Here is a 16,831-nt window from a genome sequence, read left to right as displayed (position 1 = left end):
AGCAAGAAATATGTCAGAATATTGCCAGCTAGTAGAACAGCAGTAAGGCTAACAAAACAAAAACAAACAAAACACAGATACTGTACTTTTTCTTGGCCTTTAGCTACAAACAGAAATAAATACCTTAGCATGCAGAAGAGTTATGTTCTCTGCAAAGCCACAGAAACATTTAGTGTATGAAATATTCTTTTCACTTTACTCTTCTCACTCTACTACTTCAGCTTTGAGAAGGCAATAGGCAAGTTCACCGACTTCTGCAGATAAACCTTACTGGTTACCCAAGAAAAATGGCCCAGCTGGTACCGCAGCACCACCTGGAGTCTACGGAGAGCCCTACAATCTGGTCATAATGACAACCACACAGAATCACCAATACTTTTAGTCTGGTTTCCTTGCCTTTGAATATCACACTGTTACTGTGTCTTAGCAATCTGATTTAAACAACCCCCACTGTCCAAATATAAAAACAAGCCTTACATTTGTTCCTACAGATCTTGTGAAAATAGGTGGATGAGTAAGAGAAACAGATCCTGTAAGTGCTGAGCTGGGAAAGTGGAACTCAAGTTTACATCTTTTTGGACACCAGAAGAGCTTTATTTCTGAGAACACTTGCAAACAGCCCTACTGCAAAAAACACTTCAGAGAACACCCCTCTGATCTTGCCAAAGACAAATCAACCACAAGAGACTAAACCACATAAAACAGAAGTCATTAGTTCCAGTGCTTATGGAGCCACTTATTTTTTCAGTGATCTCACTGGCCTGGCAAGGCAGAGGGTGGGGTGCTGATGCTCTTGCAGAGGCTGGCAGAACAGATCCTGCAAGCACTCATGTTAGGTCTCCAAGGTAGTTTTAAACTAGGACAAGTTACCTCATTAGGAAAGACCAGAGAAAACACTGTTTTCCCTCTGTTTATAAGTAAGCAACCTCTTCGAAGAACGTAACAATCAAACCTCTCCACCAGGCTGAATTAACTGATCTTTAAAGAACGTAAGATGGTTATTTTGGCCACTATTGCCGGAGGCATTTGAAAGACCCGTAGGTGTGGCCCTCATAGGACATGGTTTATTGGTGGACTTGAATGTGTTACTTTACTGTTGGACTCAATCTTAGAGGTCCTTTTCAACCTAAATGATTTTATAATTCTACCTTGTTTGTTTCTTGCTATGTGTGATGAGAGGGCAGGAGCGCCACAAGTATCCAAATCACCCTCCAACCTCACACATGAATTACACACATACCTATACAGTGGCATCCAGTATGACTTACTTAACATTCAGCCTTTTTTTTCTGGGTAATTTAGTAAAACGTTCTTTGATAAAAAGCATAGCAGGCATCACAAAACATGCAGCACTTGAAATCATATCACAAAACAAGCAACCGTGCCCTCGTTCATAACAACAGAACCACTCGTTAGCAGCTGGTGAGATGATCTAACCAAAGCCGGCTGATCTGCTCAGAGAGAGGAAGGCACAGGTTGCAAACCAAGTTTTTAAAATTTTACCATACTCAGTTTAGGGTTTGTGTGCAAAGACTATACCTCAAATCAGTGCTAATTAACACAAAGATTCAGTTTCATCAGTGCAAGCCTTAGGGTACAACAATGCACTAAACATACAGGGTCTGAACTAAAGCAGCTACATCAGCTTTGACATGGTAGGATTAATTTTTCTCATCCAGACAACACCAGACATCTATGATCTTCAGCAGGAAGACTCTGGTGTTAAAATCAATTATGATTTTTACTGATTACTGACATTGCAGCATTTACAATGTTTGTGTGTTATTTGCTGTCATGAACTAACCATAAGCTAATTAAATCTGCCAATCTCTAAAATGCAGTGCTGGCAAGCCTGAATCAGATCATAGTGTTGGTTATTAGACAGAATTGTTGGTTCCTAAATACTGTTGCAACCAGAGTTGAGAAACATTAGTTGAGGCTAATTTCTTCGTAGCTACCAAGACATGCAGGTTTTCTCCCCCACAGCAAGTGAGAACCATCCACAGTTTAATTATGCTTACACACAAAAAGTGAAAACTAGAAATGTGACAACTGCTGTTACTATTTGCCAGTAACAGCCTAAACCAAATCCCTACAAGGAAAACTAGACATGCACAATTTTCATAGTCTATTTACAGTTTCCAAGCTTCAATTTTAATGACAAAAATGCTTCTTAGAATTTTACCCTCGGAATATAAGACTGTAGCCAGGATGCATAAATCATAAATATTGGGAAAGTTTTAAGAGCAGTATGGTAAAAACAAGAACCAAAGCAAAACAACTTAACAGCTCAGAAATGCACCAAAAAAAAAAAACCCCCAACAAACCAAGAATGTTTCAACCAGAATCTGAAAAGACAGAATACATAATTTCTTTAATTTGCACTTCTATACAACAACAGCTTTTTTTTTTTTTTTTAACTAAGTAAAAGTGATGGCAATGTATGGACAATTCCAGCTCAGTCATGAAAACCAAGATAATTCATCTGGATTTTAAAGGCCTGCAAACAAAAATAGGAAGGGGGGCAGAAATCGAGGTATGAAATTTGAAGCAGCAGGACAGGAAGCAAAAGTCTGGTAAGCACCACTATTGATAAAGGCCACAACCTTTGGAAAAATACATTCATTTATCACTAAAAATAAACTAACAAATGAAAAGACCACTGAGGATCACATGGGAACATGTTACAATTAATTAGGCTAAAGTCCCACTGAGGAACACAATTTTTAACCAATACAAACTTTTGCACTTTCCTGAAGCTTGCAAAGTTTGTAACAACCATTAACAAGAGGTCATCCTAAAAACTGTGACAGCTATATAGGGGAAGCACCTTTTTACTCTTCCATTTATATCAGCCACCTTCCTCAGAAGCAGGAGTTCAAATACATTAGGCACTTACATAATTAAGTCAGGTTCAGCTACTGTTTATCATCCCACATGCAGCTTAAAAGCTTGTTGGGGATCAGAACAGTAGAGGTCAACTGACTGGACTACAAGCACACAGCAATAAATTTGAGTTAGGCAGTTCCCACACAGTAGCTGGGATAATCACCCACCACAATGGTTTGGAAACCGTGCACTGCAGAGACTGCTGCTGTAAACAGCTGCCTGCAGTATCAAAGCCATCACACCTTGCAGGAATCAGTAGGCTCTTTCTCAACACTTCTTATGGCCCTCTGCCATTTTCATACAAAGAACTGCAGTATCTGTACAGGGTCCAGCACCAAACTACCAAGTACCAGCTCTTGACATTCAGCGGCTTTGTTTTAAAAGTAAAGTGTCTATTTTTCAAATATATACTCCTTAACTCAGATTCAGCTTGATAATTAATGCAGGAACACAAAGCTACATTGGTCTGCTCTCAGCAATGCACATTCCCAGTCAGCAAAAGTAGCAGAAAACACAGGCACTACACACTGCCAAACACATCTTGTTAAAGTTAAGGTAGCTCTCCCTAAAGGTAGTCACAATCAGTCTTTTTCAGACAATATTCTGACAAGAACTGTCATCACCCAACAGCTGCTGGTTATGCAAAAAGCAAACAGAATTTTTAAGTACCCACCTATGCACCTGTTAAAACAGAGAAACAATAAAGTGTGCAGTCAGTGCTGCTAAACACCACACACAGCAAAACTCTGGAATCAGAAGCTCCAACTTCTGTGGGACAGTACCAGGTTTCATTTTATAGCAAAAGAGAATGTAAAGGTACTCCTGGACCAACAGCACAAGAAAGGAACTTCACTAAGCAATCAGTAGCACCTTGGGTAAAAAAGACTGAGGATTAGACAACAAAATCAGGAAAACAAGATGAAAAAACCTGAAGTTCTACTACAATACAGGACAGCTACCTGGTGTAAACACATAGTGTTACATTCCAACATTAGGAAAGCATCATGCACCCCTATATTTAAATCACTTTCTAAACATTATGGTCTGAGGGAAGCTGTAAGCTTAAATGAATGGACATGGTTCTGAAAGGTTCCTGAACTGAAAGCAGAAATGACTAAAAATCCAGCTTTGAATAAGGTATTTTCAAAGATCTGCAACACATGTGAATACAAAAATGAAGTGCCTGACATTACTGCATTTACTATAAACTGCCCTAAGTGCAGCAAAAGGAAGTCTTCAGCAGAAGGCAAGGAAAAGATCTTGTTGGGGGTTCTTATTGTATTATTACAGCACAGCAGGAATTTGCAGTTTCTACAAATAAAACTATATTTTTTTCCTAAATGCATTCTAAGTCTGGCACAGCACTTACAGGTGGGAAAAAATAGCCTGTTAGCAGGATATGAAAATTCTGTGATGAGCACAGACATTCAAATAGTATTCATGTCACATATTCTTCCTGTCATTATACTTCCAGAGACTGCGGACAAACATAGTGTTCATATTAAAACCTAACACTGACATAGAGGAATGAAAATACTTGACCTCTGTTTTCACATTTGAATCTTAGATGCCTGAGCTCAGTATTTCTGAGTAGTCAATGTTAAATCTTAGTCATCAATAAATAACATGTCCTTGCTATCAACATATTAATAGTTCTTATTGTTACAAACATGGTAAATACTTGGTAAGATTTTTAACAGTATAATTGAATTCAACTTGAAACTAAGAATATGTCTGGCTTCGTAATTTGTTATCCTAAGTATAGTTTGGGTAAGCTATAGAAAAGTACCAAGTTTGAGGGGTTTTTCTGAGCAGAATCACTACCACAAAGATAAACTGCAGATTAGTTCTCCTTAAAGTTCTAGTGTAAAAATTTTAAAAAACCAGAAAAGTCTTCAAATTACATAGGGCAAATGAAATTAAGACTTGCAAAAAGTACCACATCTCTATCAAAGCCTGGACCAGCTTCCTCCTGAGAAAAAACTTTGTTACTTTTGGCAAATTCCTGCTTGGCAAATGAATATCCATGGTTCTGCATAAGGAACTGGAAGGAATATATGTTACCTGTAGCTTTTCCAAATTTTAGAGAGAACATATGCCACATCCCACCAGTACAAAAAAAAGATCTGAAAGCAGCTTTAAGCTGGAAGGGAGAGCGGTAACAAAAGCTTTGGAGTTCCAAGTTTCTATCTCACAAGGATCTTGTAGGCATTACTTTACTCTAGAAGAGACATCTGGATAACTTAACTTGACAAAAAAGCCTGGCAGAAAACCATCTAACTGCACTTTTATTCTGGAAAAGGGGAATTCAGAGTACCATTTCTTCTGGCATGAAGACTGTATAAAAAAAATAGCAGGGAGGAAGAACAAAACAATAACATTCTTCTCTAAATTAACTTGTTGCCTTTGCAACTCTTCCTTCAGTTGGCAACTAAAAAGCAAGACTGGTAACTCCTTTAATTTCTGCTTTTCAAGCAGGCTTCTCTACCTCAGTTTGTGTATTCCTATGATCACCCGTATATTTGCACTATTTTTCCTTTCTACAGCAGGTGACTAATCCTGTCCAGTTACATGCATCCATTTCCCAGCTCTTCTGAAAGTTAAGACATAAATTTATTTATGAGGGTCACATTCAACCTTTCATTGATTTCTCTAACAATAAAAGCAGATAATATGTAAGGCACACCAATGTAAAGGCTAAAATGAATGGGGAAAAAAAAACGAACTTAAAATTTGTCTTTAAATTAGAAGAAAGTTTGAAGGAGACAGACTTTTAAAATAATGACTGGAGGTAATCTAAGTAAACAAAAAATTACTTTGTCATGTTGTTGTCTTAAAACAATATTTTAAGGCAGAAATCTATGGCATTTCTGTATGTACTAGGTATTTCAAGTTACATTTTAAGGAAGATACAGTATCAGCATAACAATTTCAGTTTTAAGAAATATTAGAATTCAAATTTGGCTGTACATAGCTACATTTTTTTTCTTCCAGAGGAATCAGGGGAAGGCAGGATATGTTATCATTTGTCTCTGCAGTCTAGGAATGAACAACCAGCACATTGGGAGAAAAAAGATGATAGCTGGACAGGAGGAAAGGAGAGCAAAAAATTTATTTATAACAGATAGTAATTTTACCATTTACTCCTGACACAAAATGCAAAAAAGCACATGCATCTTTCATCTAGTATGCCTGCATATGCAAATCTTACAAAATCTAAGTTTGCATTAAAACAGCTTACAGCACAAATACTTCTAAGAGAACAAAAAAGGAAGCAATATTTAAAAAAAGAAATTTAATCAGGTATGAAATGTAATGCTATTCACACGACTTTTTACAGTAAAGACCCTCAGAAATTACCAATACTACAGTCACAGTAAGATGATACAAGAAGGGGAACCTGTTCCAGCGTACCTTTTGCTTCCCAGGTTGCACATCCCTGACCCTTTTGCCATCCCTTCTGCACAGAAGGCAACAATCATGTGACCTCAATCACCAACCTGACAGTGAAAAAAACCATTAATTTTTTGGTGCACCATTTACCTGTCAGATCAATACACACAATATACACAAAAACCCCACAGCCCCATGACAGCCAAGGTCCTCCACTACATCCTTCCTGAACCTGGCATTCTCTTGTAGAGAGAGCAGGGGGAGGAAGGCAACCTGCTGAATGTTAAGTGAAATCGTGCTCTCAATCGCTCTCTTCTGGCTGCACATGAAGCAATTTTACACGACTCTCTGTCCCTTCTGCTTTCCAGACACTTTGCCAAAAGCCACCAGCATCCAAGATGCACATGTATAACTTAAAGTACCAACCCTGGCTCTTCACTGGTGCTGCCAAAACAATCCAGCTCAGCTGGTATGCCTTTGTTAGCAGGATTTTTCCAACTTCAGCCACTTTTAATTTTGATTAGGCAGCCAAATGTACTTAATGTCACGCTAGCAAGTTTCATATGGCAGACATTCCTAGTTGAGGGAGGGCAAGAGAGGGATGTTAGAAGATGAGAACAGTAACTTTTAGCTGAGTCAGCCACAAAACTAATGCAGATTTTTACTTGCAGCAACAATACAACCAGAACACTTGGGCAGGAAGATGCTTAAGGTAATATTGGTACTACCACGAAGAACTGACTGATTACATAATTCCAGTACCTTTTTTATAAATTAACCTATGAACAAGGGCTTGTGAACATAGAAATAATGACAGAAACACTAAAACTTCATTAGCAAATTGTCAGGACGTAAGAGCAGCCCTTTAAAAGCCCCGCTCTGCTCACTGTTTATACCTTGTTTATCTTTGAACACTAACTGTAGTAGGGCTGCACAAATGCACACGCTCAGGCTGCTATGAAACCCGTGCCACCCTCTTGCAAACTACAGGTTTACATTACAACAGCCCTGCTAACACTTAAGAACCAAGTACAATAAATTCCACATCAGCTGAGGGAGCAGTATAAAGCAAGTATTTCTGCTGCAACACAAACAGTGGTTTGGAGCGAGACTTCACTGTGACAAAATCACCACTATTTCTCCAGAAATTGCCGAGGAAAAAAATAGAAGTCATTACTGGGAAAAAGATTAATGCACAGCTTTGAGCTCAACAGTTAAACTTTAATTGATTCCCAGCAACAACTTTTCCTCCTTGGTAACTCTCAATTAAGCTCTTTAATTAGAACAGAAGGACCCAGCAAGTGTGAACACACTTCATTTCTACAGTAGACCTCGAGCACATGTCTGACTAGGCATTACAAATTTGTTTACAGCACTAATGTACTTACTAGCAAATTTTAGTTTAACAGAAAAATTTTAACACAACTGTCTGCTTCTCAAGATCTGGAAGCTACCAGAGTCAGTTCTTCAAATTACTACTACTTTGGCACTTTTCCCAAAATTCTCCTATATTCCTGGGCAGAAGCTTCTATATGTGGTTATTATATTTACAAAAGAAAGACAAAGTCACAAAAAAATCTAATAAAAGCTATTGAAAGAATGGTGAGGTATTGAAGCACCTTTCGGCTGATTAGAACAACATGGTAAACCTCAAAAAGAAGAAACTGTCAAACAATGATTCAAAAATAAATTAAGCAGAATGCAAAGTAGTATTCACCATATCTTTTCATAGCAAGTAGTGATAAGCACTACTGAGACATATTTAAATGATCTAAGGAAGTAATTTTTCTTCTGCAAATTATACCAACTAGAAATAAGTATTAAAAAATAAATGAAATAGAGCTTTTATAAAAGCTTTGGCAGTTCTTCATGTTCTCATCTCAGAAAAAAAAAATACTCAGAACTTTCTCTTCTTTTTTACTAGCAAATTTGAGAACAGAGAAAGCTTAACTCATTTTTCCATCTTTGATTACTGTAAGTTTTCATACAAATTTGAACTATGATGTAACAGCATTTACAGTAGATTCATCTCTGAGCTTGTCCCCAATAGATCATTTGATAAAAACCACGCCATATTTTATTTCAAAAGAAAAAAAGCCTATTTAATTCTACCCTTGCTCTATAACATGTAATAGAGTGTGAAAATGTTGATGGGTTTGTTAGGTTTCCACATCCATGTTCAAGCCTGCCAAGTGAGGCTGCAAATGGATCAAAGGTTAGAACTGTAGAAACAGGAGCTAAGAGAGCTTCACCCCCCAGCTAGTATCCAGCTCTCTTCACCAAACAACTGATGTTAAAATATTCGTTGATTCCAGTCCTTATGCTTCTCTATTAGTGCTACTTTTTCAACCTCAATTGAACCCTAGCTCATATTTGGGAATTTAAACTGACTTTTTTTTTTTTTTTTTAAATAAGAATCTCTGAAATATGTTTTCCTCACTAATGATGTTTGAGCACTACACAGCACAGTATCAATCCAAAGGGTAAGTGCTGCAATTAAGCTCTTGGCACTTGCACAGATCAGATCCCAAGGTCTCAAGCCACACACCAAAAGAGTAAAGTATATTTAATTAAGAACTATTTATGAAAAATCTGCACTAACACATCTGCATGGATTTTCTGGAAAATTTAAACTACACCAAGAAAAGTTACATTCTATTGGGAAAAGAGATATATAAAATTAATATAAAAGACTGTTAAGCTGCTAGGTTCAACTATAAATATATCATATATAAAAGTGATAAACTGGGAAGTGCACAGACCTGTGATAAAAGATAAAAAGATCTGTAACAGCCATTCTTCCCCCATTCTCGCACACACACTCTATTCTTCCGGCAGAAAGTTCCATTCCTAGATAAGAAAAAGCTAACAACTGGTTATGATCCCAAAGTTTCAGTTCACCATTTAGATAAAGTCAAAGTCTACAGGAACCCTGAAGGTGAAGTACTGAAAGTTAAATAGGTTTTCAGTGGAAGCTGGTGTCTAAGCACTGCATACTGGTCTTCTTGCGTGTGACCTTTGGAAAATCTGTGCAATGCAATGGGACTTCAGTACTCTGCACTACTTGGAGTATCCTAAAAGCTCAGTGGTCATGCCCATGGAGAGTTCTACAGTGAGGTCAAGAAGTAATAGAGGCATGAGTAACTGTGGCCTTGTTATCACTTACTGAATGGATGTTCTACAGCCAAAATGGTGAAAACCTTTACAAATACTGCTCTCAGGAAAAGCAACAGCAAGTAAACGAGCAGCACATGTAAGCCAAGGGCAGAATAAACCATACATTTATACCACATTAGAAAGCAACACATGACACCATTGAATATCAGCAGGACACAGAAGGAACAGAACTTCTCCCTTCCTCCTTCTACCCTAAGACAGCAGGAGACATTCATCAGGACAATACTTACACCCCATCTTGTCTGGCTCCAAAATAAACCTGATCAGGTTTCATGGAAAATTAATGTGACTTTACACACAGGGTTCTTGGACTTTACACGAGTGAACATTTGTCAACTCACTAACACTCAAATTCAGATGTTAAAAACAAACATTCTCATTTGGCTTTACATTTGCAGTAAGCAGAGAGTGAGCATGGGACCATTATCAACACTTTAAATAAATAAGCTTCTGTTATTTTTTAAAATTCAAAAATTATTTAGTTAATAAATTACAGACTAAACGTAGCATCATCTGAGAGAAGAATAAAACTGAAGGGAAGTTACAGTCCTGCAAACATAAATGTTGCAGGCAACAGCAAATCCAACCACACCACTGAAGAAATGAGCTGAGATTCCTGCGCTGACAGAGGTCAACACACTATTGACTATCAGCTGGTAGTATGAAAAATTGTCTTCTAAATGCATTTTAGATGCAGTTTAAAAGAATGGTTTGTATATAATTTAAGAAATGTGGTTGTCATGGAAGCCAAATCTTTGTAAGCCTCTAAAAATCCAAATTAGCTCCCTGAAGTAAGAATTACTGCATATCCCTTATGCTTTCCTTTAAATTCAGTAGATTTGTTTTCATCACAGCACAGTTTGCATTCCACAAAGGTAAATATCACTAGCTTACATAACAGTAAAACCAACCTTGACACAGACAGCACTAATTAACAGACATAAAAACAACCCAAGCAGCCACACAACACAGACTAATCCTTACTGCTACAAATGCCAAACACATCTCAACCAGCACTTCATGTGTGTTTGTGTGTAGGTGGAGCAATCAGTCATTCATCCCAATCTTGCACATGTAAACAAGAAAATGCAATACATGTAGAATAGAGATTACATCTTACCTCATTTAAATGCATGGAGGAAAAAAAACTGTGGCAAAGCTCTATATACTTAAATCATTTTTCCTACTAAAACTACGATCTTAATAAAATGATTTTAAACTCTTTCACTGCTCATATACTATCAGACACACAGATAGTTTGGCAAGCAGGAAAATATGTTCAGCACAATTCATAACATAACCTGAGGCTTCCCCCAAACCACAGATACTGCAGACTGACAGCCCAATTCATTGTCATCCTAGAGACAACAAATCTGATAGACAGACTACTGAAAAGTTCCCCAGCAAGGAGGAAGCCTCCACATAATTCAGAATTCTGTCCCACTTTATTCACAGCCTTAGTCCTTCCTTCACCCCTTGCACTGGATGTATGCCAGGAGAAAAGAGGGCTACAAGCAGTCAAGGCACAAGTTATGGTAGTCCTATGGCTCTTCATGCCTTTGCAGTGCTCCCAAACAAAGAGCAAAGTCCCAACAAAGGACATGCTTAAGGCCTCATTTTTCTCTATAGTGGATTTTGTGCCAGAAAATTCTTGGGAAAGCCTAAAATTGGGCTTGGGAAATTTAAAGCCTATGGGCAATAATCAAGAAGCACCAAGCACATCTGTTTTAATTAGCATTCTAAATTATCTAAGTGGAAACATCTTATCTTGAAAACTTTCCACTTGTTTTGTTATCACGATTGATACTTAAATGTGACTTCTCCACAAAACTTTTCAGTAGTATCTTTCACTTATCCATAACTACTGCATGCTATCCAGGGTCAAAGAGCAATTGTCTCTCAAAATCAACATCTGCTTGCAGGTTCCCTGAGTATTTTTCAGTTTAGAGCTGCCTCCCCTCTCTCCCCACCCCAAAGTCCATTTCAAGAAAGAAAAGAAGGCCTGGGAAAAACAGTGTGCTTTTGGAGAGGGATTCCCAATCAAATGCTTTTGATCAAAGACTGTGTAATTCAAAAAAAGCCATAAATATATTTTATGCTTGCCTTCAGTTTACAAAATGTACTATTGCATTTATATTCTAACAAGACAGAATCCTCACACAAAGACAAGCAGATTTCTCACACGAGGCAGTCTCAAAACAACAAATCAATAACCTTTGTTTATTTAACAAATGTAGATGTATTGCTAATTCAGAATGACTGAATATTTCTCCATCAGAACTAAAGTTAACTTAAAGAGAATGCATTATAGCAATGCACTTTAGCACTAGCCAGAACTCATTATCTTAAGAACACATTCATACTCTACAAACAGGATTAAAAGCTATCTGCCATCAAATAGATTTCAATTGCCCAAGCCTGGGCAAAATAAACTGATTTCAACAAAATTCTAACCTCACAGCCCCAAGAATAAACATCTAATGATGACTCCAAAATTTGAATCGACAGTAATCATGTTTGAAAAAGCTTTAGATACTTTACTTGTATTACATTTAAGTAAAAGCAAGTGCTGCATGAAGCCAGAGAAGCAATTGTGTTCTAAAGCAGGTGTGAAGTTGGGACACAGAGTACACAGAGAAATGAATCACAGTGGATGGAGTATATGCATTACCCTACACAAATTAAGGCTACCTAATTGTTTTGAGACATCCCCTTCCCACCCACCAGCTCACTCTGAAATAACTAATTCAATTTTCATTTGCTGGGTGAAGTTGTCACCACATTATCCACACCCACATCCGACTCATATAAACTGTCCTGTAATAAGCAGAATCCAGCAGAGGTCAGAAATGGCCCTGCACAGGAAATGCCTGGGTGTTTTCCATGCAGCCTCTGAAGATTACTCTTCTACATGAAGACAGCCCAGGTCTAGGGTCATGCTGTTGGACAAACTTTATTTTAAGTCATTTTCTGCTGAACCTGCAGTATTAGTCTTTGAAGAGTCCTTGAAAAAGTAACTTAGAAGCTTATTAAATTCAGCTGCCCTATAGCATTTGTATTTCATAATATTTCTGTTAAATCTAATTAGTTTTATGTATCTTCTGATTTTGGCATTCTCATGACAGAAAAACAAATCATTAATGCAAACTCAAAGGCATTGTTAACTCCATAGCCTTGACCCAAACAGGAGCACATCACAACTTCCCTTTTATTCCATCAATACAAAGCAGCAGCTCGCAATATTCAAGAACCATCTCAGCAACACGACAGCAGATTTTTTGCACAGCACACCTGGTACACAGTGCACCTGACTACTGCCTTACAGTACTACTTGATCACACAAGCGTTTTAAAAACGTTTCCTGAATGCCTCCTAGTGAGAAGTGAAGTGCATCAACAGGATGTTATTTTAAAATGAGAAATAATTGCCACGGAATTAATAACTTGGACTTCTGCAATACTTCTACAGCCAGCTGGAAACACTAAAGCATAAAGTAATTTGCATCCCCATCTCTCAGCAGGACACAGATGGAGACTTGCAAAAAGCCAATCTGCAGGTCAGCATATTCAGGAGGTAACAGCAGTTGCAGAAAGCTTTGAAGCATCACAACCCTTCTTTGTGAACGCTTTTTCTTTATTCTTTTTTTAAACCCCATCTTCTTACAACTATCGATTGCAATGTTGCCAGCAGCGATACTCCGTGACCCTGCTGTTTTACCGGCACTCTAAAGAAAACCCGATTTTAATCAAGGCTGCTATAAACACGAGACACCCTTCCAGAGGGCAGCGCTTTCATCGCTGCAGTTCACAAGTCGAGGAGCACAGGTCACGCTCCGTCAGCCTCCCGCGGGCTCCAGCTGCTGCTCCCCCTCCTCTCTGCAGCCCCCGGACCTCCGGCCCGACCCCGAGAGCCGGGCTCGGCAGTGCCCCGACACACCCGCCCGCACTGCTGCGAGGCTGGGGGCGAAGGAAACGATTTGCTTTAATTGCAAAGCGCCCACAAAACACTGCCTTACCCACCGCAGCCACTAGAGATTTCTTATCGAAGCACTTTCTCGGTCCGTGGGCGCTCTGCAGAAGCGCTGAAGCAGCAGCAGACAGAGGTTCTGCAACGCGGAGGGGCCGGGGGCGGAAGGCAGAGCGTGCACCCCCGGCCCCGGCGCTCGCAGCCCCCGCCCGGCATCGCTCCCTGCAGGGAGCTCCCTGTGAGGCAGCGCTGGGTACTGACCTCCCCGGCGGCGGTGGCGGCTCCTCCATGGCGGCGGCGGCGGCACAGACCAGCGCGGCGGCGTCTCTCATGCATGCACCGGCGCCGGCATGGCGGCGGGCCCCAGTGCGCGGCGCGGGGGCGCAGCGAGGAGCAGCAGCAGCAGGAGGAGGAGGGGAGCGGGTTCCTACCCGGCTGCAGGAGCGCGGCCGCGCAGAGCCGCCCGCGCGGCCGCCATCTTGGGAACAGCCTCCGAGGGCAGCGGCGCCGGCAGCATCGCTACGGCGCGGCAGGAGGGACCGGCCGCGCCAGAGGCGCTCGCTCCGCCGCGGCCGGGCAGGGGGCGGCTCCCGGTGCGGGTTCCCTCCTCTCTCCCGCGGCCGTAGGGTCGGGACGGGCTGTGGGACCGCGGCAGTTCCCTCCGACACCGTGGAAACTACGTCTCCACAGTTCCCCGCGAGGGGCCGCGTTTATCCCGAGGCGGGGCGGTGATGGGGGCGCGGCGGGAGCTGCCGCCCCCTCGCTGGCCCCGTGGCGGAGCTGTCAGGCGCTACCTGCGGCCGCTCGCTGCGGGTGCCGCGGTCCCTGCAGCCCTCGTTCCCACACCGCTGGCAGACAGAGACAGAAGAAAAACCATCCTGCTGAGAGGAAGATGGTTTCCCTCAGCAGGTGCCAACTCCCCGCAGCCGTGCTGGCCCGATGTCCAGCGGAGGCTGGAGCGACCACGGCCGGATCCAAGGAGGCGGAAGGCGTGAAAGACCTTTGAGGTCCCCTTTGAGGGCGTGCATGGAAGAATGATCTTTCATCTTTTGTACAACAGAGTAACTTGTTTCAGTTTATGAACCTGGCCTTTTTAAACCCTCCAGCAGCACTGGTTATCAGCCTTGGACAGAGAACTGGAGCCATAATATCCATTTGGAAATACGGGGAGGAAAAATGTAATTTCCTGAGCCGTAGGTTGGCAGGAATATCATTATCAATGTTAACACCCGTCAAAGGCAGAAAAGTGCCATGGGTTGTTCAATTGTTAGGGTCGATGAGAGGGAGCCTCATCTTCTGTGTTACAGGATTGGAAGCACAGCAGCAAACCCCGGCATCAGTAATGTGTATACAAAGCACATGCATTATTTCTGATGGGTGAAATTTGAGCTTGGACTGGATTCAGTTCTAGATTCTGCATTTATGCACCAGTTCCTTCATTACTTGTACAAGAAATTTGCACCTTTCTAGTCTGATACTAAAATTCAGTTGTAAAGTCATTGTTCATGAAATAAAGTTGTCCACCTCTCTGTCAAAGTTTAGGAAGCAAATGCAACAGGCCCTTTAAAATAAAAGATTTTTTTTTTAAGCTGAAATGCAGAATATAGTTCTACTACATCATTTTAATAACATCTACTATTTATCATCTTAGTAAATGCATACTTTAAAATGCAAGATCAGATAAGTAACATTATGCAGGAAGCCACTTAGACTGTTTTCTGTAGGTCGAGAAAGATACCTGAATCACCATGACTCTGATGATCATGACATTTAAACGTCAAGACACTCAGCATTTATGTCAAGAATTATTAACTAAGATACCTCATGTAATGGAAAAATGCAGTATTTAGCATGTTAAAGACGTCTGCTCAAGTACTTGAGCTCAAAACCATAAAGCAGCTCCAACAGTGGATACACACAGTACATTCCCACTAATCTGTCATGGTGAACAAAATTTAGAAACCATAGCTGAAGGAAGTCAAGGTCAAAAATTCTGAAGTGCTAACCTAATAAATTAGCTGTCATCTCCATAAAAAACGTACATTATATAAGGTAAAGCTGTTTACTTCCCAGAATGCATGTGGTTTTAGTATGATAGCAAATAACAAGGGGTCGATGTTACTGATTAAATTCGAACATCCTTTTCAGTTAGGGATCATTGTCTCACACCATCTGTGCAGCTGTTTGCAGGGCAGAGGCGTATTTAGCAATCATGGCAAAATATTTCAGCTTCTTTACTTCTTCTATGAAAACAACCAGTGCAGTGGTATATTAGAAGCACAGAATTTTCATTAACTAGGAAAAAAATCTGAGACTGCATTTTGCCATAGATGTGAGGGCCTGATGGTGGGGAAGTGGAGACATCCCAAGGGCCCTTGGCAAAGGGTGAAACTGACCGCTGCCACTACTTTCTGTAAATATTAAGATAGTTTACTGAAGTAAACTGGGGTTCACTGCAGCCTCTTCAAAAAGGAGGTCCAGAAAAATCTTCCCTGCATGCACTTTCCCCTTTCCCTTTAGGGCAACCCAGCATATTGGGTTGCATCACATTTTTGTGGTATATCACAGAACATATCCTAGAACTACAGATACTGACCAAGCAAAGTAAGGCTGTAAGTTTGATACAGTGATGCTTCGTTATCTGCAATAGACCATAGATAGCAACATAGCTCCTGGCATCAAGAAGAAGATTGTAAGAGGAGAGGTTTGTAAACGGCCTTACAGAGAACTTGGGAAGAAATTAAGAGATGCAGAAATATCTGGAGTTGATAGTACAGGAAACAGCAGATGACATGAGAGTCTCAGAGCCTATATAGGGATAATATTTAGCAAAGAAAAAAATTCAAGGCATTACAGAGGTCTTAAAAAATGATATGCAAAAAAATTATCTTCATTATTTTTGGCTTCTTTTGAGGAATATCATCATATTTCAAAGACTAAACATATCAGTATTTCATAGGTGCATAGAAATTGATAGATGAAATTGTTCACTCTGGTTCTATTCCTGGAACAGAAGGCAGCACAGGATTAAAATACAGATCACAATAAGTAGCATCTATCTGTAAGAAAATTGAGTTAAAATATTAGGAATGGATTTTAGTGTCTGATGTGGCAAAATCATGACTCCAAAATTCTAGGTTAAAAAAACAAACCAGGAAACAGGTAACTGTCAAAATAGACAAACTTTTTTCAGTTTAACTTCTGTTTTCAGAAGTTTTAGAATTAATTTTCTTCTTTTTTTTTCAGAAAAACTTCTGGCTTTATAATTTAGCAGATGCTGCAATTGCTTAGGAATTGCTTTTTATTCTAGCAACATGCCTTTTATTACAGCAGCAGTCCTAGAACTTGCAATAGAAATTTGAGATGGTGGTAGCATCCTAATAACAAAAATAGGTCTTTCAAATAG

At 40.0% G+C, this 16,831-nt stretch overlaps 1 protein-coding gene across 5 annotated transcripts in view; it reads right to left on the bottom strand.

The window, feature by feature from the left end:
- Positions 1 to 13,895, bottom strand: part of MAP3K4 (mitogen-activated protein kinase kinase kinase 4) — a 67,747-nt gene extending 53,852 nt beyond the window's left edge. For all 5 annotated transcript variants that reach the window (XM_082302955.1, XM_082302956.1, XM_082302957.1 and 2 more), the window contains exon 1: positions 13,687 to 13,895. In XM_082302955.1, coding sequence (XP_082159081.1) covers positions 13,687 to 13,757 — 71 coding nt within the window. In that variant the 5' untranslated portion in view covers positions 13,758 to 13,895. The remainder of the gene's footprint in view (positions 1 to 13,686) is intronic.
- Between the last annotated feature and the right edge of the window lie 2,936 nt (positions 13,896 to 16,831).

This window comes from Coloeus monedula (assembly GCF_965178545.1).
Source record: "Coloeus monedula genome assembly, chromosome: 2".
Lineage (NCBI taxonomy): Eukaryota > Metazoa > Chordata > Aves > Passeriformes > Corvidae > Coloeus > Coloeus monedula.
This window is presented reverse-complemented; position numbering and strand designations above follow the sequence as displayed.